The sequence below is a fragment of the Hibiscus syriacus genome, unplaced genomic scaffold (genome assembly GCF_006381635.1).
Source record: "Hibiscus syriacus cultivar Baekdansim isolate YM2019G1 unplaced genomic scaffold, ASM638163v2 tig00111848_pilon, whole genome shotgun sequence".
Taxonomy (NCBI): Eukaryota; Viridiplantae; Streptophyta; class Magnoliopsida; order Malvales; family Malvaceae; genus Hibiscus; species Hibiscus syriacus.
The window spans coordinates 4,469,583-4,494,660 of NW_024063201.1; the positions used below are offsets into that span (position 1 = coordinate 4,469,583).

A 25,078-nucleotide genomic window follows, 5' to 3' on the forward strand; every position below is an offset into this window, starting at 1 on the left:
CACGACCTTACTTGAACAGGATCTGTTCTATAGGCTCGTACCTCTGTATCCTTGAGTTCTAAGGAGACAGGATTCCAAGTCTGGTTGATGAATCGAGGCTGTGTGATCAGAGCGTGATTATTGGTCTGGTGGACCATTGTTGGGTCACCTTGATCGCAGATGATCGTTCTCAGCTTGCCTTGCTTGCCTGGGGTGGTCACGCAGTTGTCTGACAGACTCAACTTTTTACTCTGTCTGATTCTTTTTATGGTCTTAAAAGGATCGAAGCTTTATCATTTTGAATCCTTGAACAAAGAAGTGGTCATTGAAAAGAAATTCATGTGGTGGTAACAGGGAAACGGATCAAATTGTCTTATTTTAATCTTTCATGGTGGCTTGCTGTTTACTTGCCTAAGGTTGTATTTGTGATACTGCTTCACCTCTGAATTTATCAGTGCTTGACCACAAGTTTCGATGTAAGTGGTGTAGTTTAGGTTTGGTTTGGGTTATGGTTGAAGGTGGTATGAGCACGGTGGGTGGTTATGGATGAATGGTGGTTGTTTTGGCTCGAGATTTGGGGGGTTGGACGATGGTGATGGAGACCCACACTGTTCACAGACCATAGAGTGATGGATTGAGGAGAGTAATTGTCTTTTAAAAAATTCATATTTTATATATTTAAATATATACTTTTTATTTTATTTTGATACTATATTTTTAATCTTCAAAATTTTATATATTTATTTCATTTAAAATATTATAGTTTACTCTTAGTATAAATCATATGTCCATCCCATTGATAATGGTTAGGATGATTCTTGTTTGCTCGACGAGCGGCGATGAGCATCATTAACGATGAACACCAATAAGTTAAATTGTAAAACGATAAAATTATACGCTACTTAACGTATAATTATTTTAGTTAAAAATGTAATTGTAATTTAAAATAAATCATAATTTTTGATTAAATTGCTTTTTAATATTTTTGTATAATTAGTTCAAATAGTATTCCCTAATTATAAAACCCTGTTTCTTTTAAAAACTATAATTTTCATTGTCGCCTCCGTCGATTTTGTCTTCCTCCTTCGATTGAATCGTTGTCGTTCATCCTTCCCGACGTGCCTCCCGACGTGGACGCCGTTCACCGTCGTCTGCGCAACCAACTCGTTGAGGTAAACTAGAAAAATTTTATTTTGATTCAAAATTAGTGTTTCGTCCAAGCCATCACTAGAGGGTGGTGGCTGACCGGATGTCGGTGCCTTCACCGACAGTGGTCGTGGTTGTCGTTGTGGGAGTTCCCTACTCATTGTTTTCTCCAATCCCAAATTTCCTAAACCCTAACACTTTTTAAAATTCCTCCATTTGTATAACCCAAATTCCTTAATTGATTTCCAAATTCCCTTCCTAGAACCCCAATTAGAATAATTTCACCTTAATTTTTACGTTGAAACTAGGTTTTTTTTCAATCCAATTCCCGGTTCTCGTTTTTCAAATCGTGAAGGGTGTACTAGTACACAATGCGGTTTATCAGTACTCGAGCATCAGTACATGTAGCTTATTGGTACTACAATTCTTTATTTTTCTGAATATGTTTTGTTGTATCGATACACTCATATGAGTATTGGTATGGTATGCTTGATTCGTTTGGTTCGGCCTTATACTTTATTTTTTACGTAGATGATGGATCTAACTTAACGCCTTCAAAACAAGTTAAGATGATGAATCCTAACCTCCCATATCTAACTAGTACACTTGAATTCAATAATCATGCCAATATCAACATTCCAAATTCATTTCTAACACTTTGAATTACTTATTTCAAGTCAAATTCAACTTCAAAATCTATTTACGAACTCTTATTCACAATTTCACTTAAAAATCGCTTATAACTTGTTCATCTTTAGTTTTAAACCACTTTAAGCTTTCCTTAAGCTTGTATACACCCATGCTTAAAACCAACCACAAAAATTTGAAGAAACTAACCAAATTTTAGAACTTACCTTTGGAAATGAAGCTCACGACAGAGTAAGAAGACAAGCAAGGTTTTCAGACTTTTCTTTTCTTTTTCTCTCATTCCACGTGTTTAATATCCTTTATAAAGGAAAATAAAAATCATTCCTTTGAAAAGACCCATTTACCCTTACTTCATTCAATATTTACTAAACCATCATTCACAAAATATTCTTAATTAAGTCCCTAAACTTTTTAATTTTTTGAAATCATACCTCAAAGTTTCAAAACTTACATTCTAGTCACTAGCCCTGTTTTTGGGATGTTACAATTGAGTTGTCCTCATTGCTTCATACAAAAAATATAGATTTGTTAAATGCAAAAAATAAATATAATAATCACTATAAATCAAGTATATGTGCTTTTACTGCATAAAAATATCATTGCAAAATGTTTGTGCATATTTCTCTTTATCTTCATACAATTCTTGAACTCATTTCCTTCCTTCCAATTTGTGTTTTTCCACTAATTATTTCCAAGCCGTTTCAAAATCAGATTTAGTTATACACTTGTTAGCGCATCTCAAAAAATCGTCGAGAAAAATATTATCGGTATAAGATTGCACATTTCTCATGATATGCCATAAACGCTTTTGCCCGAGTAGTACTTCAGAAATGCCATTTAACATGACCTTATCTCTATCAGGAATAATAGCAAGAGGTCTATGGCCATCTCCTGATTCAATCAACTGTTGTAAAACCCACACATACGAGTCCTCTTTCTCATCCACAAGCAATGTACATCCAAATAGAACTGTGTTTCGATGATGATTAACACCAACTAAAATAACAAACGACTAGTTGTATGCGTTGCACTTATAAGTTGTATCAAATGCAAGAACATGCATGAATTATTTATAGTTTGCGTGTGATACACCATCGGCCCAGAATGACTTCTCTAAGTTTTCGAATCCATCTATCATGTGCCTCGCAAAAAAGAAAGAATAAAAATTTTGCTTTCCATATAAATGCCATCGCCGTTTCTACATCACCACCTTGCACTTCCTCTCATTTGATTCTATATAGATAGTTGTAGAATCCTTCGATAGAAATCCAACATTCTCAATCGAAGCAACTTCATTCACGAAATTTCACATCATCTTACTTACTTCAATCACAGAGTTGAGTATACTCTTAATCTTAATTCGATCTAACCCACTAATTTTTCGAAATGACCTACAAAATAAGGCATTAAAGAATATTAAATATATAAGATAACAATTAGTATGTAACAAATTAACTTTTGGATGAATTACATACTAGATATAAACATGTGTTGCTAAACCATTTCATAGTTATGTTCAACGTGAAATTTTACAACTTTCCAATATTAAAAATGTTCATCCAATTTGGATCTAATAAATGCTCTACACCCAACTCAGATGTTCAGTTTTTGGACACGTTTTCTATTTCAAATGTTATTCCACCTATCCTCTCTATCCTCCTTACGACACACCATTTTCTTTGCAAATATGTGACCATTATTTGACTTTTCACTGTCTAGTTGACTCGAACTCCAAAACCTTTCATCTTTGCATAGGTATGATAAATTCAACCATTAATCTAAAGTCTTATACTTCAACAAATTCATATCATTCTCATCGTAATCTTTGATTCATTTCCAATCTTATCCCATATGTGTTCAATAAATTGTCAATTGTCTTCTTATCGTCTATATGATTCATCATCAATTGGATTACCAATTTCTTTCTTTAGTATGTGTTTCACAATCCGATTCACTGTTGCATCCATCTTTTTCCTGATTATGGTCATCTTTATTCTGATTAACACCATCCAACTCTGTAATTTGTTTTTTTATCTTTTATCAACCATCTCGAAAATATCTTTATCTCAATAGACATAATAAAAACCAACATTATTATAATGGTTAATGACATCAAACCTGCATTCTAAAGAGTCGAACCAAACGAATCAAGCATTCCAAACCAATACTCTACATGAGTGTATCGGTACACGAAGACGTATTTAGAAAACAGTAAAGAATTGTGGTACCGATACATGGCTACTCGAGTACCGATACACTGATATTGTATACCAGTACACCCTTGAGAATTTTAAAAATGGGAATCGAGAATTGGATTGAAAAAAAGGTTTCAACATAAATTAAGGTGAAATTGTTCTAATTGGGGTTATGAAGGAAATTTTGGAAACAATTAAGGAATTCGAGTTATACAATTGGAGAAAATTTAAAATAGGGTCAGGGTTAGGTTTAGGAATTTTGGGATTGGGGAAAAACAATGAGAGGAGGGACTCTCACACTGGCAACCACGACCATTGCCAGTGAAGGCGCCAACAGCTGTTCAACCACCACCCTCCAATGACGGCTTGGACGAAACACCAAGTTTGAATCAAAATAAAATTATTCTAGCTTACCTCAACAATTGATTACACAATCGAAGGTGAACGACGTCCACGTCGGGAGGGATGAATGACAACAATTCAATCGAATGAGGAAGACAATTTAATCGTAGGAGGAAGACGAAACAGAAACGACGACGGCGGCGGCAATGAAAAATCCCAACTTTAAAAAAAAAGTTTTGTAATTAGGGATTACTATTTGAACTAATTATACAAAAATATTTAAAAAAACTATTTAATTAAAAATTGTTAAAATTACAATTACATTTTAACTAAATATAATTATACGTTAAGTGTCTTATAATTTTATCATTTTACAATTTAATTTATCAGTGCTCGTCGTTATTGGTGCTTATCGCCGCTCACTGAGCGCTGTAAAATTTTTCTAATGGTTATATGATATATAAGATGAAAATTTTAAAAATGTATGCCAGGTGATGCAATGTTGTTTGGTTGATGAGAAAGAATGATAGCTCGTTTTAGGCATCAACAAAGGCTACCAAAAAATTCATATATAAGCCCACCAAAAAAAACTTAGATCCATAAGAGACGATGATGGATGACCTGTGCAGGTCAACGAATCTAAATTCAATAAAAATTAATTAATTCATATTATTATACCGTCTGAATTTTAACAATTTAATTCTTATATGGAGTAAAAATGAAATGCAATGTTACAATCATATTAATTTTTAATTCAATGATAAAATTAATGTTAAATAAAATTTAGTGAGTTTAATGTAATTAACCCTAAAATTAAACCACTTTATATGATTTTAAAAACCAATCAACCATGTGTTTATTACTTAAAAAAGATTGAGGAATTGCATCATGATGTGCGAGGCTATTACGGTCATAAGATTGTTGTGGGTTCTACGTGAAAGGAAGTCGGGTCAGTCCGGGTTTGAGTAGAATAGAACCGGTATTAACAGCAAAGATTAGCCTCGTCTTCCTTATCTCTTTCCCTCCAACAATTTCTGGATTTCAATAACAATTGTTCGGGAGGGTGTTGAACATTCAACATGTACACGTTGATGTCAACGCCTCTCTGCAACTATGGCGTCCCTTTACCAACATTTTTCATTCTGAAACACATCAACAACACCAACCCCAAGTTTCTCAGCTTTAGAAAACCCTTGCAAATCCATGCCGATGCAACAAACGAAGTCGATTCCCAGACTGGAACGCTCGAGGAAGAACCCAAAAAAGAAACTTTAGAATCTGAACCCAGAAATGAGGGCCAAAACATCTCCAGTTCCCCTAAACCCCTTGACAAGGACCTCAAAAGGTTCCATATTTTTCTCTTTCTTTTAGTTGCTTCATCTTTTAACATGGAGGATTGGTTGATTTTTGAGGATGTTTCCTTCGTGATATGATTGACAACAGGTTGTTTCAAAAGACTGCTGCAACCTTTGCACCGCGGGCTTCAACAGCTACAAAAAACCCTGCTGTTCCGGGAACTGCCTTGTACACTGTTTTCGAAGTTCAAGGCTATGTGTCGTTGCTGCTGGGTGGAGCTTTGTCTTTCAATCTCATATTTCCATCTAATGAGCCTGATATTTGGATTGATGGGGATGTGGTCCATTTGGATGTTCAGTGAGTTCATTGCCTTGTCTGTTTCACCTTGTTCTATAAACAACATAATCAACATGCTAATATGGCTGTTTCTTTGCAGCTATTCCTTCGCTTCGAGCTCGGGACTTCGAAGAACGAAAAGGAAGCTCTTAATTATCTGTTCCTTATCATCCCCTTGATCAATGTTATAATCCCTTTCTTTTGGAAGTCTTTTGCAGTTGTCTGGTCTGCAGACACTGTAGCCTTCTTTGCCATGTATGCCTGGAAGGTACTTTTATTTATATCCTTTGATCATCTCCTTCCATCATCTTTCTGTGATCATTTCGCTTATTCAATTTATATGTGCTTCCTACAGCTTGGATGGCTACAGGAAACAGAGTAGGAATTGTGCGCACTGGCCTTCACTTGGTTCAATGGTGCTATCATACTTGATTGATTCTCTGTTTTAAAGCTCATGATGGATCCGAGATACATGCAGATTATACATATTAAAGAGGCAGAGTGTGCAATTGTTTGACCTGAGAAAGAAATGGACTCCTCCTGGAAATGTACTTACAAATTCATATCAGTTAATGTATACTCTTGGAATCTGGCCTCACTGCTATTTCTCTTATTTCATATGAATTTCAAGCTCGTAATTGTTTCTCAAGATATATGTGTACACTCAAAGTCCTTGTGAGGAAATTGAAATTTCTGAATCTCTTCAGACCCTTTTTTGTCTTGCAATTTGATGAATCCCCTATAATTAGCAGGGTGTGTCGGCAGCAGTTCTGCAACTTGATCGTTGTAATTCGATAGCTTAGCAATGGTAAGTAGGATAAAGGTTTTTTGCAGTGGCTGCAACAGACAAATGAGGGGGAGACTTTTTACCATGAAACTAAATTTAAAAAAACTCGAGTTTCATGGATTCAATTCTTAACTGGCTGGTTGTAAACAGCCCCGGTACCATGGAAAAAAGGTTTATCCCTACCTACACTGAGGTATCGATGGAGGATGATATTTTTAACTGGTGAAGTTGAGGAAGAAAGAATTACCAAACATTCATTCTCAAGGGATCATGAAACATATGAAGAAAAGGATGAAATGAATGTAATTTCTGCTACAAATGGTTTCAATGAAATTTGAGCAGTTGCTACAACTTGCAAGATGTTTCGTATTTGACAGCAGAAGCTGAACTCTAAACAAGCACCTTGTCTTCCTAATTGGTGAAAATCACAACTTGAAAAGAAAAAAAAGTAATTGCTAACGCATTGGAGACTAAAAACATCATACGTTGAAACCATGGTGTCTACTTAGCACATTAAAAAGTCGGATGCCGAACTCTGATTTCCCTGTTTGCACTACAGCGGGTGCATCAGTCTCCGGTCTGGTATGGATGAAAATGATGGTGGATTCTTGTCAGTGGTAATGATAAACATGCAGCTTATTATAAACTTAACATTCAAAGATATAGAACATACAGCTTATAGTAGAGGAAGGAGAAAATGCAACCACATCATAATACAGAGAACAGGTAGTGATATCATTTGCTGCAAAGGGTTCGAGAGATCCAGCAACGATGACTAACCGGGGCAAATCGGAAACAATGCTCATAACCCAGAATTCTGATTGTATGTTATTTATTACATAAATGAAATGGAGTTTGTCACATTCTCCTAATACAAATACTGGGACCTACAGAAACATTACATAAGATATGAGGCAACATGATTCAGTCAGTCTGTGATGTTCATTTAAGAACTGCAAAGATAGCTCATCAACGTGTTTCAACTAAACAGAGTTTACCTTTTCAAAGTTCACATCGTGCTCCCTGCAAAAATATCTATTTGAAAAAAGCAATGAATTTCTAATGGTTTTATACGTACTCATCATCACTATCCTCCTCATACTCGGAATCAGACTCATCGCTCCTTGGTTCCATCAGTGAATTCATGTCAAATGAAGGCATTGTTTCCATTTCCTCCACCTCAATTGTGTCGTAGTTCAACCGTTCCATAAATTTCTCATCAGAGCAGTTAAGAAGCCACGAGAGAGAACATTTAAAACCTTTCTTTCTTACAATCTTGTCTAGGCTTTATAGTGGATTCAAGACCATAAGTAAAGAATGCTGGGAAGGCGGCCAAATCATCAAGAGGCCTCTGCATCTCCATTTGAAAGTAATCAATGCTGAGTCTCATGATGTCAAGATTCAATGCAAGGATCTGGGGACATTCTACAACCATGCTCCTCACTTGTTGCAAGGAAATCCACAACCCTTTAGGAAATCCACATGTTTCACCATAGAAGTCTTACTAAGGCTCACAACCTGAGGCATTTTCGCACAACGGTCCCAAAATCCTCGGGTTTCAAATCAATGATTGATTGAATTAAACTCCTTTGACCAAGAAGCTTCGGCTGAAGATCAATTCCTATGATTTCAGGATATTGTGCTATCTAGATGGAAGCGATTCTTTTCTAACATTGAACTCTAGAAGGGATGCAACATTTGGTTTGACCCTTCCTCTAATCCGAACCCAAGGATGTGAGGTCCCTTCTCTATCAATCTAGCTATAGCTAACCTTGGAATACCCAAACCTTCAAGATACTCACAAATGGCTTGATCACGCGGCCAACTCGCATCCCAAGAATCTCAGGATATCTGGTTAAGACCCCTCCAACTTCCCTTCTAGACACTCCAATGCCAACTAAATAAGCCACTGATGTGCTCATTGTCCCTCAAGCTTGAATCCCAAGACTTCTGGATATCTCTCAAGCACCCGAGGTATATCATTAGGCTTGATATCCATCCCTTGAAGATACTTGACTACTGGGGCAAGGTCAACCACAACACTTGCATGGAGAATTGTGGATATCTTCTCAAAAACTCTGTGAAAGTGGATTTCTAACACCCAATTTCCCCAAATAATCAGCACCGGAATCATGTTCTTTTCACACTACAACCAAGAACCAGCGGATAATTGTTGATGTCTTCATAGTAAGCCCCATTTATGAAGAAATCGATACGTTGCATAACCTCAACCGTCACAGGAAGTTCTAGCCCATCTAGCTCATCAGGAATAATACCAAGTACCCTCAAAAACTCATAAACCTTAGCACGATTTGCTATCCTCTTCTTCATGTTCGACAAACTAGGACGACTATACAAGGATGAGGGATTGACTTGTTTTCGATTCAGATGAACGGAATTTGGCTTCGAAGAAGATGAACTCACAGGTGTAGAAGAACAGGTTCTACCAGCAACACTGCAACGGAACCCTGGGACCGATCCAGAAGTTCCCTCACAGTTACCAGGGATTTTAAGAGTCGATGTCCATGTTAACTTGGGTTTATGGAAGGTAAGAGCAGGTAACTCGGATGTACAAGCAAAAGACTCGGTTTTGTAATTCCAGCACAGCTTCTGATCTTCATTATCTCACAGTACACACTGGTATGAAATACTCTACAAAAATCACAGACCACAGAAATTAAAGTTGTAAGAAGCAATCTTTCTGAAAAAAGACCTTACAAAATGATTGCAATTTTTACTAGAAAATTAACAAAATTTATATTTTCAGAGCTAAGATAGGCTGAAACCCAAGACGCTAAAACGCTAAAAATGGCAATTAGGCTCATTTCAGTACCCAGGCTCGTATACCAAAGAAAAAAAACGAAAGTAGACCCAAGAAGAAGTAGAAGCTAAAAATATATCTTTCTCAAATCAAAGATACTGTAAATTAGATAATCGAACAAGTTTCACAGTTCCTTAATCCTCTTCCTGAAATATCTATTAGTTTTTCACTTTCAGATAAGAACTTACTCCATTATCCGAACAATTGAGGAACGGTAAAGCAAATGATAGGAAAGGAAGAGTAACCCACTCAGAATTTTCGACGGAGACGACCGTTTCCGGTTGCCGATGGCCGGACAAGGTGGAACTGTCTACGCTTAATTAAACTGGGTTGCGAATGCGAACCCGAAGTAAGGTAAGTGCTATTAGTAGATTTCCCCCATTATAATGTTGCATTAGTAACTAAAGTATCAGTTTGTTCTGTTTAGGATCTAAACTTTTAATTTTTAAAATCCCTAAAATTTAGATTTTATTTCATTTAATACCCTCCGTAAAAACTTTAGTTTTGTTTCATTTTAGTTCCTTGTAAATTAAAGTTAAGTTTTGATTTTTTTAAAGTTTAGGTACTCAACGCGTTAATTTTTTAACAGTAGTACTAAAATGAAATGAAACTAAACGTTAAGTATGATTTTAAAAAATTAAGTTAGATACTAAAACGATTAAAACTGATAATTTAAGTACTAAATACGTAATTTACCCTTAAAATTATATTTGCTTCTTCAAAGTTGTAAACTTTTTGGGATAAAAACTTTTAGCCATCCAAATTAACCTTTTGTCATTGTTTTCGTCTGAAAAATTAGTTTTAATTTTAATTTTTAACTTTCAACTTTCAACTTTTGATTTCTTTATTTTTAAACTATCAAATTTAAATTTAATTCTTTTATAAAAAAAATATGATACATGTAATTATAATTCAAAATTTATAGTGCTTTTGTTTTAATCTCTAATATTTTAATTTCCTTTCAATTTAATCTCTATAATAAAAAAAACTTTATACAATTTTACTCCCTTATGCAAGAACAAACATATATTTATTGTAAGCTAAAAGTTTATTTTCACTTCAATTTTTGTAAAGAATATTTTGGTTTTTATAATTTTAATTTATTTTCAATTTGATATTTGTGGTAAAATATTTTTGAAATTTTGGTATTCTTCTACACGAAAAAAACATTATATTTTTTAAAAGTTAAACACAGTTTCAATTCAAATTTTCTGAAGATTATATAATAGTCTAATTAAAACTCTAAATTATCAATTTCGATATAATGAAAACTAATTTTCATTAGTTTTAATTTTAATTTTTAACTTTCAACTTTTGATTTCTTTTTTTTTAAACTATCAAATTTAAATTTTAATTCTTTTATAAAAAAATATGATACATGTAATTATAATTCAAAATTTATAGTGCTTTTGTTTTAATCTCTAATATTTTAATTTCCTTTCAATTTAATCTCTATAATAAAAAAACTTTATACAATTTTAACTCCCTTATGCAAGAACAAACATATATTTATTGTAAGCTAAAAGTTTATTTTCACTTCAATTTTTGTAAAGAAATATTTTGGTTTTTATAATTTTAATTTATTTTCAATTTGATATTTGTGGTAAAATATTTTTTGAAATTTTGGTATTCTTCTACACGAAAAAAACATTATCATTTTTTAAAAGTTAAACACACAGTTTCAATTCAAATTTTCTGAAGATTATATAATAGTATAATTAAAACTCTAAATTATCAATTTCGATATAATGAAAACTAATATTTCTTCATATAAGCAATTGAAGCAAATCTAGCCTCAATGTATTTCAGTCTCTAGCAAAATAGATGCTTACATGTATTATGATGTATAGTACGTAAAACCAACTCTTATTCTAATCATTTGTTGACCATAACAAGCAGTGAAAATCAAGTATATTACACATTCCAGCAAGTTGAAATCAATAAAAAACCAGAGACCTTATGAGCTAATTCTTCGGGCTCCATCAAGCTGACGTTTCTGCTCAGTCTTTCCTTGGTATTTTGAATGAATGTTTCAGAAATTTCATTAATGTTCAACCCCAGACCTGTAAGCACCGGTTTTCCCGATCTCGAACTATCCATTATAGGTATAACAATACGTTGGCCTCTTTCCCTCATGGACTTGAGGCTTATCGTCGTCGTCGTCATCTACCTGGAAAGATGAGGAGTCTGGTTGTTGACATGAGTCCAATTCCAATAGTCCGGCTCTTCCTTCGCTCTTCTTGAAGTTGATCCGAACAATGGAATCCGAGACATCCTCCAGTTGATCTTCCATCACTACTCGTTGAGCCCTGGGGCATAGGCTGCCCCAATGTGACGCGTTTGAGGCCTATGCCAATAACGCTGTTGATAATGAAATAAAGACTCTACGGAAAATGCCGACACTCTGAGAATCGTTTTCTTTGTCCTGTATGGCTTGGAAAGACATGAAACAGATGTATGAAGTGGTCTGAACAAGATGATGTCTTGGTCTTTAACCCTGTTTGAATGATTCAATTCTTGGAATTTGGGGTAACATGTTTTATTTTTTAAATCCCACAGATGATTTTGGTTTATTAAAGCAAGAACAGTAAGAGGAGAAAAAGCAAAATTAGGGGAATTCTACTTTGCTTGAAGCAAATGGAGAATCATCCAAAAGTGAATTGGTATGGATTATGCAACCAACGGGTGATTGAGACTTTGATTGTCCTCTTCTTTCCATGGATATGAAGCATCTTTTTCATGGCTTTTAAACGTAATTATCTTTATCAATTCTTTAACTTTTAACAAAGTAACGTAATTTGATCAGTTTTTTTGGATGAATTATATCATATACAGTTGAACTTTCAATTTCTATTATTGTAACATTTAATTTTAATTTTCGTTCCAATTATATCACTGAGCCGTTAACTCAATAACTACACAATGACTTGACTGACGGTTAATGAAAAATATTAAAATGTTGCATTTGAAGGGATATCGAAGAGGACTTTGTGGGGGATATCGAAGATGATGATGAACCGGTTAAGGGTTGATGAAAAATGTTGATGTTTATTGCCTACTAGAAATGGAACATTCTGTTGTTGCCTGTTGGGTGTTTGTATTTTTGCATTTGCTGATACGATATGTATGCAAAAGAGGATTAATATAAATAACTTGATACAAAATCCTGTTGGTCGCATGTATTAGCTAATTCACACTCGTACTTTCAAGCTCAACTGCCTCTGAAGCCCTACCATGATATTCAACAAGTGTTGCGACAATGGCTAGAACCTATAGTTGCTGAGAAAGAAGGAAAAAAAGTGACAAATGTGGGGAAAAACAAACATTACAGAATTTGAGCCGCATGTGTACAGTAAGTAAATGCTCTTTCGGAGCAAGAAACATTGCATCGAACAATGTCTCAAGCTTTAACTTATTCCAAAGTCCCTTCGACGTTGATTCCTGGTTCGGAAGTAGACTCTGCTACTCGTGTTTCAACAGAAAAAGCTGTTGTGAGCATTCTTCCTTTTTGGGCTCGTGGTGGGAGTTTGGTGTGTTTTTTTGATCCCATGGTCCACGGCAGGAAGACCCCGGTGCCTCCACGAGGAAGTTTTCTGGGGCTCATCACCACCGGACGTACAGGTGCTAGCATGACAACAGGAGCATGAAGGACTCCCCATTTTGGCATCGTATCGAATGCCTTATAGCCGTTAAGATTTCCATTTGACACTACATATGGACCAGGGGCAGCTGGTTGCCAAGTCATGGCACCAGATTGAGTAGTTGGTGGTGACTGACCTTGGTTGGTATCCAGCCGAACTCGGAACAAGGTAATGCTTACCCTCTTGTTCGGAGATGGGCACATTACATGTCTTGCCGTGTCGGAACTATTTCCTCTCATAACTAAAAGAGACCTGCAGAATAGCAGTAAAATACAGTATGTATTTGATCACAAATTCCAACGTCTTTTAAAACAAGTAGGATGCTCTAAGATTTGTTAGCTTTCACCTTCATACACTAACACGCTGTGAAGATAAGTACGATTATTCTAGAGTTTTTGCAACCAAAACACCATGGCGGTACCGGAGAATAACATATATAAACAAGAAGCTGCACCTGTTTAACGTTCCGGTGTTCTGAAGTATGATGCAAGCCACTATAAACAAACAAAACTTATACCATGCACCCATCACCCAAAGCATCCCTTTCATACTATCAATAGAAGCAGTTAACTGTGAACATACCCTTCTTTCAATGAAAGTTGGAGTCGCCCTCTATAGTTCCCTTCACCGTCACTCACGAGAGTTCGCCCGAAAGCCATTGTCGATTCAGACAGGAGAAGTGTTGAGATAGGTTGTTCCAAATGAGGTGGTTTAAGAAAGGGTTGAGAATATTCACCCTGCAGTAAAGAAACATAACTACACTTAATATTGTACTCAAACAAGAAACAGGGAAAATGATAATACAACAGTGCAGCAAAAAGGTATACCTCATCGAAGAAGTTAATGATGCAGCCATTTGGTTTCTTATATTCAGGTATAAGTTGCCATTGGATCAAGTGTTCTATGACATGTTCGAGCAGTGCCGGAATCGGTTCTATATCAACTGTAAAATGTTTAAAGAATTTATAAGGGATCAAGAAAAAGGTTAAGAAACCAGAGAAACTTAACATAACCATGGATTCATAGCGGTGGATCTTACTTGCATGGTTATCTCTTGTCAGCTCGTCTTTAACATGTCCGAAAATCGGAACACCAAACTGAATCAGCTCTCTCTTATTTCCCTTAATTTGTTTGTTGAATAAAATGAAAGTCTCACCTTAGTAATCCAAAAAAGTAAAATAGTCAGTAAGAAGTCCATTAAACAAAGTCTTGGCAAAAAAATTGCAGGAGTTGAACCAGAAGAGTTCATATAAAACATCAAACAAGAAAAATGAAAGACAACCAACCATTTCATTTGCATCTACCAATAAAATAACATTTTAAAACCTAGGTATGAACATGTATCCCGATCCCGATGGTCGATTCATGTGCTTGAAACAAGAAACATGAATTGACTATACCTACCTGTTCAAACAAAGCTACAACAGAAGGGATAACTATTTCAAATCTTCATCTTAATATTCTAAAACAGGCTCAATTTCGGCTTTAAAGCGGGATGGCACCTGACAGTTCCCCATTCTGCCCGGCGGATCGAAGTTCAGTCATGAAGTCACTAAGCTTAGCTAGCTCTGAATCAGTGAATACGTCCTCATACAACTTCAATCCTTTCACAACATTCACCTGCATCACAGTAAATAATATCACTCGAGATGCAACGTCGATACGGCATTCATTAACAGATTTCATAACAAAGAACTACTGCAATCCATCTTTTTGATCCATACTGTTGGTTACTTTGTGAAAGAAAGAACTCACCATGCGACCCTTCACATGTTCCTTGGCAGAAAAACCTTTGGTCAACTTGAATTGAGAAGGCCGTGCATCACAGTCTTTGTGGTTCAAACAAATATCGATGTCTTCCTCGACAATAGCTTCCTGAGATCCTGCATTGCCAGAGAAAAAAACAAAGTTTTAAGCTGGGAATTAGCTGTAATCTTTTTAATCAAGTTAGCTAATTATTTATAGAACACCATTTTCAAAGCTCAGCAAAAAGCCTCCTTTGCTAGCTGGAAGAACAAGTCGGCTACGGTAAAGCTATGAACATCACAAGGACAGAATAAAAACTGCAGCTTGTCCTACTCTAGGATACCACAACCGGCTTTCCAAACACTACAAGTTCACTTTTTTTCTCTTTTTCATTTTCCTCGTAGAATTCAATTCAATCTTCATTGGATCGCTCGCTCAAAAGGCCCAAAAGGGTAACCGGACTTGACCGGGGAAGGTATGTTCAGTCAATCGCTCGCTCAAAAGCCCAAAAGGGTAACCGGACTTGACCGGGGAAGGTATGTTCAGTCAAATGAGTCGACTCGGCTCGACTCAGAAGGCCCACGTGACATCATCAAACGGCAGCCGTGATGTCAAAGATTAGAGACGGTTGCGATAAGCGCAAACCGAGCGGAGACCCCCCCCCCACCCATAAAAGATTGGCTCAAACTAACTGTAAAACTGAGTCAGCCAACCCTTTCTCTCTATAAAATTTTACCTCGAAATTCTCAAACTCCTCGCTTAAACCTCGGGAACATGCCTACCGTATATTACAGTACGACTATTACACATCTGAAAACACTTTTTTAAAGCAATAAATAATTAATTAAAATAACACCTTTCTACAGAAAAAATGAAATTTTGATCTCGTGAAACTGAAAAGTACATTTTTTTTAAACCAGGAAACCGTGAGTTTGAAGAATCATATAGAAAACGGGGAAAATTTAATGAAAACACGGCATCATTATCTACCCCGACGATGAATTCAAAGTCAGAGAAAAGTTTGAAAAGGAGCTGGGAAAATGCATGATTTTGTTTGGTCCCATAGAAATGAAGGAAAATGTTAAACCTTTTTAATACAAAAGAGAAATAAAACAAAGGTGTAAGATTATAATAATGCGTTTGCTTTGTTTCATGGTACGGTTTCACTTTCAGTCTTGACCAAAACACAGGGAAATTTAGAGATTCAATGCTTCACGCCTCTCTGCCTTGCACACTGTCATTAGAACAGACAAAAAGACGACATTTTTCTTTTGTCTTTTTTTATTGATTGATCAAGGAACATAGAAATTGAAGAATTCAAGTAATGAACAGAATAAGTTTGAATACACCAACTGATCGGAATCGGATGGCATTAATGGAAGAAAAAAACAGAGTCAAGTTCAGAGGCAGTTAGACGTTCATAAGAATCCCAGCAACTCGGCCGGATTTTGCGTCAACATTCCAACAAGGAAACAAAGCGCAATCATTATATATTTACATATAAATTATATGCATGTAAAAAAGAATCAACTTTATAATCGAATATCACTTTCTTTTATTATGAAATTACCTGAATCAGTATGTCACTGTCAGGGAATCTTCTTCTTCTTTTCCACCAACTGCCTCGTTCCCCTCATTTTCCACCACTTTCTCGACGACTTTCTCTTTCTCATCATCCAACAAGCGCCGCAACCTCCTTTCACTTCCTCCTTGACAATCCCATCCCCTCCTCCGGTCATCTTGGCAGTCACCTTTTTCAGCTCCGCCGTCACATCGGCAATGGAGTGATACTTCTGCATCTGCAACACCGGGATCCAATTCAGCCTCCTCCCGTGGATCGCCGCGAACACCGCGTCGTACTCCGATCCTACGTCCCCGCTTCCCTGGAGCTGCGCCAAATGACCGCAAAGAGCATCGATGATGGCATTGGCGGCCGCGAATTCCCCTCGGAACCAAGAAATGATCGTGTCCTTGGCCAAAACGTCAGAAACCGCCGGCACGGCTTGCATCACGGGTAACACCGCTGGCCCCATAGCTTGAGCCTGTTCCCACGGCGATGCAGTCCCCGCCGCCATTGGCATGTCTATAATAATTATACCCTTAACTATTTACTAATTTGACCGAATATTGGGAACCCAGAAACTTCGAACTATTGGGTATTCGGAGAGATGGAGAAGAGACTGAAGAAAAGACTTAAAGCAGATGGTGGAGAGATGGCTTTTGTATTTTGTTTGGAGAAATGAGTTCTTAGGGGAAAGGGGGCAGAGTGGGTTAATATATATGGGAGCAGGGAGCTCTTGACAATTGGCATTTGTCCCTACCACTGGGGACCACGGGAACATCTGACATGGCATCACGATTTGAATTAATTCACATTTATATTTATTTTGGGTAAATTACATATTTAGTAATTAAACTATCAGTTTTGATTCGTTTTAGTACTTAAACTTTCAATTTTTCAAAACTATGCATAACATTTTGTTTGTCTTATTTTAGTACCTCACCGTTAAAAATTTAATAGACTATATTTTTATGGGTAAACTATATCTTTCATCCCTCAACTATCTTCTCACTCCTATTTTGGTACTAAAGTTTACAAATTTTCAATTTAACTGCTAAATTTTCAAATTACTCCTATTTTAATCACTCTAATTTATTTTGTTAATATTTTTTGTGATGTAACATTTTATTATTATTTTATTAATATAAGTTAAAAATATAAATATAAGTTTGAAAGTTAGAGTGATTAATTTAGGAGTAATTTGAAAGTTAAGTAAACAGAAGCAAGCAACTCCCAGACTCCAAATCTTCCCCCGTAAAAGAGGGCTATTTCGTTTTTCTACAGTGAGAAAACAAAGAAACAAAACCCAGTTTGGATGTATAGCTTTTAGTTTCTGATTTTTGTCACGTCTTTTTTCCCTTCTGTTTTGTTGTTTACTTGTTCTCCAATTCAGTGTTTCCATCATTTGTTTATTCAAGCTCTGCACTGAGATCTGTGGGTAAATGTTAACATTTCTACTTCCCTTGGAGATTTTCTTTTGATACCGTTTTGATACCGTTTTCTGGACCGGCCGTGAAGAATCCAAGCTGGGTTGGTTTGAATTTTCTTAGAAGGTACCTAACACAAATATAAGGTATTTTCTCTCTGCTTTTGAGATCTGTGTGGAAAATTTAGATAATAGCAACAAAACATCTCTTCATTGCAATCCCTTCGTCGTCTTGCAATTTGCTTACAGTTTGCATCGAGATCTGGGTTTAGTTGTTCATAGAAACCTTCAACGGTTACTCTCTTTTTTCCTTACTTTTTTCTTCTCTATCCTCTGCTCTTTTATGAACTCGGTAAGTTAAGTTAGATCTGTTTATCATCTTCTGTGGATCTTCTGAGATTTGAGTCCATCATTAGTCTTTCTGCATTTAGATCTGAATTCTGCTTGTGCGTTTGTGTTTCTTTTAATCGAAATCAACGATTTAAGTGAAAAAGATAAATCCTTACATTTTATTATTAGAAGAATCTTGAAGTTGTTTTATTGATTATTAGTTCTGAAAGCATAAACTCTTATTATTGTGGCTGTGATATTGAAAAATCTGGTTTTGCAAGTCCAATATTCATGTCATAAATTATTATTGCATTGAAGGTTTTAACGAACTCACATTTTTTAGCGTAATTATAAATTTAGTACCTAGAAAATTTGTCTGCGATTTGGTCTTTTCTCTTTCAAATATCTGTCAATTTTGTTTTCTGGTAAAGTTAATTTTCTTGGTTCGTAGCAGATCTAATCCTATTTTGCTTCCTTATTTCTTTTATTATCCTAGACTCCTAGTTTCTTATACCATTACCGAATTTTCAAATTGAGTATAACTGTTATAAAGGTTTGATTTTGTGTTATAGCACGATTTTTATCAGATTTTTATCTGAACAAAGATTGTTAATTTCGCATCCACGAATTTTGATATATCCCTTTTAGCTCTGTCGTTGTTTTGCATATCCCTTGCATATTTTTGTACTTAATCTTGTTGTTGTTGGATCTGCTTTCTTTGACTTAACTTCTTGCTGTTTTTTCTCTTGTTTTTATACTTATCTTTTTTACCAGCTTTGGGTTTGATGTTTTTCAATTAGTTGAGTAGGATTTCATTACTCTTATATCTCGTGTTACAATTTTAATCCTTTTTTGCTTAGCTCGAATATTTATTGAACATTTAAATTATAGTTTCTAGATATTGGCCTATATTAAATAAGATAGTATTATTTTTTCTTAAAATCCTATTAAGTAACTAACTAGGATTTTTAGTTCTCCTCAATTCTCTAGCGTTTTATTAGTGCATCTTCTGTCTTATTTGGATTCTTTTTTCATAGTTTCTCATAGCTTCGGTTACAGATGATTACTTGAGGTCATGTCATTCTTTTAGATCCCATGGGGCGTATAGGGGGAGGGCTCGACAGAGTGGTGACAATGAGACTAGATTAAGAGTTTGCTCGCTGAATGTAGGCACATTAAATGCTAGGCTGCTGGAGCTGACCGACGTACTTAATAATAGAAAATTGATTTTGCTTGTATTCAGGAGACTAGGTGGAAAGGGTCTCGCGCCAGAGAGTGTAATGGGTACAAGTTGTGGTATTCAGGCGTAGATAACGCTAGAAATGGGGTGGGTATCTTGGCATCCTCTAGGCTCAAGGAAATGTAGTTGAAGTTTGCAGATACCGGATAGGATCATGATGATTAAGGTTATTATAGAAGAGGAAGTAGTGAATGTCCTTTCAGTGTACGCCCCACACGTTGGCCTAGGGGAGGGAGAGAAACGTTGCTTCTGGGATCAGTTAGATGATATACTTAGGAGCATTCCGAGGACCAAAGAGTTTTCATAGGGGGAGACTTCAATGGCCATATGGAAGTGCAACTGACGGGTATGACGGTGTTCATGGGGGTTTCGGTTATGGTAGCAGGAACGATGGGGGGCGTACGTTGCTTGATTTTGCTACTGCTCACGATTTGGTGATCACTAACTCCTTCTTTAATAAGAGAGATGCGAACTTGATTACGTTTCATAGCGGGGGACATTGTACCCAAATCGACTACATCTTGATTAGAAATCAGAACGATGGGCTTGCATTGACTGTAAGGTGTTCCCTGAAGAGGCATGTGCATCACAACACAAATTGTTGGTTTTGGTGTACCGCGTTCCCCACGGGCGGAGCACTCATAGGAGGGCTAAACTTGGTAAACCTAGGATCCTCTGGAAGAACTTATATGGAGCGACAATTGATGACTTTAGGAGTAAGGTTTTGTCTAATACAAGTTTTGAAACTACAAACTCAAAAATGCAGATATGTTATGGAAAGATATGGCAAATTCCATAAGAGACGTTGGCAAAAATACCCTTGGGTTGTCGACGGGGAAGGCCAAGGAACATAAAGAATCGTGGTGGTGGAACGACGAAGTCCAAACTAAGGTGAAGACAAAACAAACTTGCTTCAAGGAGTTTCTACAATGCAATGACGACGAAGAAGTCGAGAGCTAAACAAAGATACCAGGAGCAAAGCGGAAGCCAAGAAAACGGTAGCTAAGCAAAGGATAAGGCATACGAGGAAATGTACAAGAGATTAGACACCAAGGACAAAATGGCATCTTCAGACTTGCAAAATCTAGGGAGATTAGGAAAAAGGATCTAGTAACATTAGGTTTATTAAGGACAACAATGGTGTTCTTTTAGCGAAAGATCACGATATTAAGAGGGTTTGGGGTAGTTACTTCTTTGGCTTATTTAATGACGGTGCCTCTCCATGTAGAGATAGTATCGTTGATGGTTTAGCCGACTATCATACTACGGCCAATGACTGCCCTACAAGTAGGATTGGGTTTGAGGAAGTCAAAATGGCTCTTAGAAAGATGGGAAGGGACAAAGCTGTCGGTCCTGATCAAATTCCTATCACTGTGTGGTTGGCCCTAGGAGAAGAGGGAGTTAAGTGGTTGCCAACATCTTTAATATTATTTTAGAGACTGCCAAGATGCCAGAGGAGTGGAGAGAGTCTACGGTGATACCAATCTATAAAAATAAAGGAGATCCCCAACGTTGTGGTAACTACAGAGGTATTAAACTCCTCAGCCATACCATGAAGCTATGGGAAAGGGATAGAGGCTAGGTTGAGACAAGTTACTAGGTTTCGGAAAACCAATTTGGCTTTATGCCAGGCAGGTCTACCACGGAGGCGATTCATCTACTTCGACGGCTTATGGAGAATATAGGGAAAAGTCTAGAGATCTTCACATGGCGTTCATTGACCTTGAGAAGGCTTATGATAGTGTTTCCCCGCGATACGATCTGGAAGACTTTGGAAACGGATCCCAACTGCTTATATCCGGGCGATTCGTGATATGTATTATAGATCTACTACTTACGTCAGGACTACAGTTGGCGACACCGAGCATTCCCGGTTGAAATCGGACTCCACCAGGGGTCGGCTCTTAGCCCTTACATCTTCGCCTTGATTATGGACGACATCTATTGTGCGACACCAGACGGTGTACCATGGTGTATGCTTTTCGCTGACGACATTGTCTTAGTTGCTGAAACAAAATATGAGTTGAATAGTAGACTGGCTACCTGGAAGACTGCTTTGGAAGAAAAAGGTTTAAGGATCAATATTGAAAAGACAGAGTATTTATGTTCAAACTTCAATGGGAACCAAACGATGAAGATGTAGAAGTATGCATAGAAGGACACGTTCTCCCCTCAAAGGATTGTTTCAAGTACCTAGGGTCTATGATACATAAGATGGGGGTGTAGATGATGACTTACACACCGTATAAAGGCGGGATGGCTAAAGTGGAGGGCCGCTACTGGAGTTCTGTGTGACAAAAGGTCCCTCTAAAACTTAAGGGAAAATTTTATAGAATGGCAATAAGACCAGCGCTGTTGTATGGATCAGAATGTTGGGCAACCAAGAAGGATCACATAAGGAGGATTGAGGCCGCAGAAATGAGAATGCTTCGATGGACATGTGGTAGGACTCTGAGGGATATGACGACAAACTCTGCTATTAGGATGTCCTTGGGGGTGGTGTCTGTTTCCGAAAAATTGAGGGAGGGAAGACTACGGTGGTTTGGGCATGTCCTTAGGCGACTACCGTCGGATGCGGTAAGGAGGGTAGAGTCGATTACAGTCGACGGTGCCAGAAGGAAAGGACGACCAAGGCGAAAGTGGGAAGACTGCTTGAGATCTGATTTGAGGGATTTAGCCCTTACCGAAGACATGACCTCTGATAGGAAAATATGGAGGCTAAAGACTAGGGTAGTAGAGTAGTGTGGGTCACATCTATAGGGTGTATCATTTCTGTCTTCTTTTAATGTCTTTGTAGTATTTTCCATGACTTATACTTTTTATACGTTTCTGTTATTGGTATTTATGAAGGATTAGAACTGGGCTTGCTAACGTTGACTTCTGTGTATCATTCTCTTCATGTTTCCTCTTTTAAATTTAGTCGGATCTTATGTTTCTGTCTATATGCAGAGATTCTTTCGCAGGGATATTTATGCAGGGATTAATTTCCCGTTACAGACGCACATATGATTTTAATGACTGCATATGAATACTGTTTTAGCTATGTATTTATGTATTTATTTATACATGCATTGCATTTTATCTAAATTTTTAATTTTCTGACTGCCGGAGGTCTTCCACGGAAGCTACTCTCAACCTGGCGTTGGGGGTAGCCTACTACCCTACCTCCCCCTTACCCCATACATATGGGAATTGGGTTTTGTTGTTGTTGTTGTTGTTGTTGAAAGTTAAGTAATTAAATTAAAAAAATTAAACTTTAGTAACCAAAATAGGAGTGAGAATATAGTTGAGTGATGAATGATATAATTTATCTATAAAAATGTGTCACATACAAATCGCCTGTTAAGTTTTTAACAGCGAGATCTAAAACGAAACAAAAGCAAAACGTGATTTTAAAAAAAAATAAAAGTTTAGACACTAAAATTAACCAAAACTGATACTTTTGGTATTAAATGTGTAATTTACTCTTTATTTTTATAATGATTAGTATTCAGTTTTATAATAGGTCATATGATTTAGATATTATAAAATCAATTATTAAACATTGTCAAGTAATTGAAAATCTTTTAACAAGTATTATTCTGTATTTACCATAGATTTGTCAAAAAAATCAATAGATTTGTCAAAAAAATCAATAATTAGTTAGTTTAATAAGATAAAACATTTGATATTTTAAATAATATTAGGAGTTCTACTATTAATATTGTAAATATAATAAAATTGATTGAACACATCACTCTCGTAATGAATTTTTAGAATACTCAATTTGAATTAATCAAATTTAATTAATTGATAGATCAAATATTGATGATCTAATTAAAAAATTAAAAAAATACTCTTAACTCTCATTGCAAGTATTCTTAATCAAAATTGTTAATTAATATCTATAAATTAATATATTTTATTTTTTGAAATATTAGATTAAAAATACAGAATACAAAGCTAATTGTACAAGAGGTCCCCAAACTATGATTTTTATTTTAAATTAATCTATAAATTTTAAAACATTTTATATTGGTCCTCAAATGATGACATCATTCTAAATTGGTCTCTAAACTATAAAATGATTTATATCAACCCTCAAACTAGCAGTTTTGTTCCATTTTATCATCTTATTAACGTGTCATTAGCTCTACTGATTTTTAAAGGTCTTAAAAATTAAACTCGTGAACTTCTAAAAAAATAATTTCTTTTAAAGATCTTGAGAAAATTTTAGAATATCATAAGCTCGGTTCCTAATCCCTTTAAAAATAAATTAAAACTTTTAATTAGTAGTGTTGATGATATATGATGGACGATTTAAAATAGAATGATATTATTAGTTTGAGGGTTGATATATAATATTTTAACGTTTAAAAATTAAATTAAAATCATAATTGAGGAATACTAAATATCAATTTAGAATAAAAGTTATAAGTTTAGAAAATCATGTGCAGTTATCTTAATTATATACATGTTAGTGTTGAGAGTTTCACTGTATTTTTATGGCTTTTTTGTTTGAATTATTATTCATAAAAGCATGAATAGCTGAACATTTTCTAAAATTTCCCATGGCCAACCCAACCACTTGAATCAAAAATGAAGTGCCCTGGCACATGGCCATGGAACATTTCACAATGTCTCATTTGCCTTTATTTGAGGTATGTTGTGTGTCGTAACCGGTTTTCGCCCGGGCACGAATTTATTTGTTTGGCGGGAAAAGTGATGTGAATAAATGGTTTTGAAAATAATTTGGGAGTCGCCATCGGCCTTTTGGGTTAGGTAGGTCGAATACCTAAATTTTTTTTTTTTAAAGAGTTAAAAAAACATCAATTTAAAAAAATTGAACTGATCTGCATTTATAACCAAAAATTCGTTCTTTTTAAATAATAAAAAGGGATTCGTGGTCGGTTACGTTTAGGGAAGGATTAGCACCCCTACAACGCCCAAAATTGGTACTTTTTAATTATAAATTGTCTCTATTATTAAAATTTTAAAAATTCAAAAATATATTTAATTTATAATTCTATTATTTCAAAATTATATAAAAAAATATTTATTTATTTAAAAATATCCGAAAAGAACTTCTAGGTGCCTTAAGACAGCTCTTTTCTTTGATATTGATAAATATTAATTTAAATAATATTGTTTACTTTTTAATTTTAAAATATCAGAATAGGACATCCAGTTGTATTAAGACTGTCCTTTTCTTCGATATTAAAAATAAATATTTAAAAATACTATTTATTATATATTTATGAATATAAAAATATTTAACAATATAATAAAATAAAAATACAAATACTACTAAAACAATATATTTAAAAACAATAAAATAAATGAAAACATATAAAATAACTGACTAAATTACAATAAAAATAAAATTAAAAATCTAATTCATAATTAATCAAAATTATAGGGATTAAATATGTTATTTCTTTATTTTATTTATTTGGTGACTAAAATAAAATTATCTAAAATTCGGATATTAGAATCAAATAAATTAAAAATATAAACTAGGGATTAAAATATTATTTATTAAAATTAATGGATTAAATCTGTAATTTATCCTAAATATATTATTTTAATATGAAGGACTAAAATA

General features: G+C 35.3%; 2 protein-coding genes, 1 non-coding gene and 1 pseudogene across 3 annotated transcripts; 2 read left to right on the forward strand and 2 right to left on the reverse strand.

The window, feature by feature from the left end:
* Nucleotide 1: 1 nt before the first annotated feature.
* Nucleotides 2-218, forward strand: LOC120172381. Its single transcript, XR_005520962.1, has one exon. It is a non-coding gene; the product is annotated as a small nucleolar RNA U3 (small nucleolar RNA).
* A 5,074-nt stretch (nucleotides 219-5,292) lies between these two features.
* LOC120172378 (protein RESISTANCE TO PHYTOPHTHORA 1, chloroplastic-like) lies at nucleotides 5,293-6,638 on the forward strand. The gene is made up of 3 exons (XM_039179852.1): nucleotides 5,293-5,655; nucleotides 5,754-6,210; nucleotides 6,298-6,638. The coding sequence occupies exons 1-2, from the start codon at nucleotides 5,390-5,392 to the stop codon at nucleotides 5,965-5,967; spliced, it is 480 nt and encodes a 159-aa protein (XP_039035783.1). The 5' UTR covers nucleotides 5,293-5,389; the 3' UTR covers nucleotides 5,968-6,210; nucleotides 6,298-6,638.
* Nucleotides 6,639-7,540: 902 nt separating this feature from the next.
* LOC120172377 lies at nucleotides 7,541-9,907 on the reverse strand (annotated as a pseudogene).
* Nucleotides 9,908-12,673: 2,766 nt separating this feature from the next.
* LOC120172371 (RNA demethylase ALKBH10B-like) lies at nucleotides 12,674-17,048 on the reverse strand. The gene is made up of 7 exons (XM_039179842.1): nucleotides 16,508-17,048; nucleotides 14,947-15,074; nucleotides 14,694-14,811; nucleotides 14,231-14,347; nucleotides 14,019-14,134; nucleotides 13,774-13,928; nucleotides 12,674-13,443 (listed from the first exon to the last, which is right to left on the reverse strand). The coding sequence occupies exons 2-7, from the start codon at nucleotides 14,947-14,949 to the stop codon at nucleotides 12,963-12,965; spliced, it is 990 nt and encodes a 329-aa protein (XP_039035773.1). The 5' UTR covers nucleotides 14,950-15,074; nucleotides 16,508-17,048; the 3' UTR covers nucleotides 12,674-12,962.
* Between the last annotated feature and the right edge of the window lie 8,030 nt (nucleotides 17,049-25,078).

Coding starts and splice junctions, on each gene's coding strand:
- LOC120172371 (XM_039179842.1), bottom strand. Junction 13,929..14,018: donor TCATTAACTTCTTCGATGAG/GTATACCTTTTT, acceptor TCTTTACTGCAG/GGTGAATATTCTCAACCCTT. Junction 13,444..13,773: donor CAACTTTCATTGAAAGAAGG/GTATGTTCACAG, acceptor GCTATTCTGCAG/GTCTCTTTTAGTTATGAGAG.
- LOC120172378 (XM_039179852.1), top strand. CDS start 5,390: ATGTACACGTTGATGTCAACGCCTCTCTGCAACTATGGCGTCCCTTTA. Junction 5,656..5,753: donor CTTGACAAGGACCTCAAAAG/GTTCCATATTTT, acceptor GATTGACAACAG/GTTGTTTCAAAAGACTGCTG.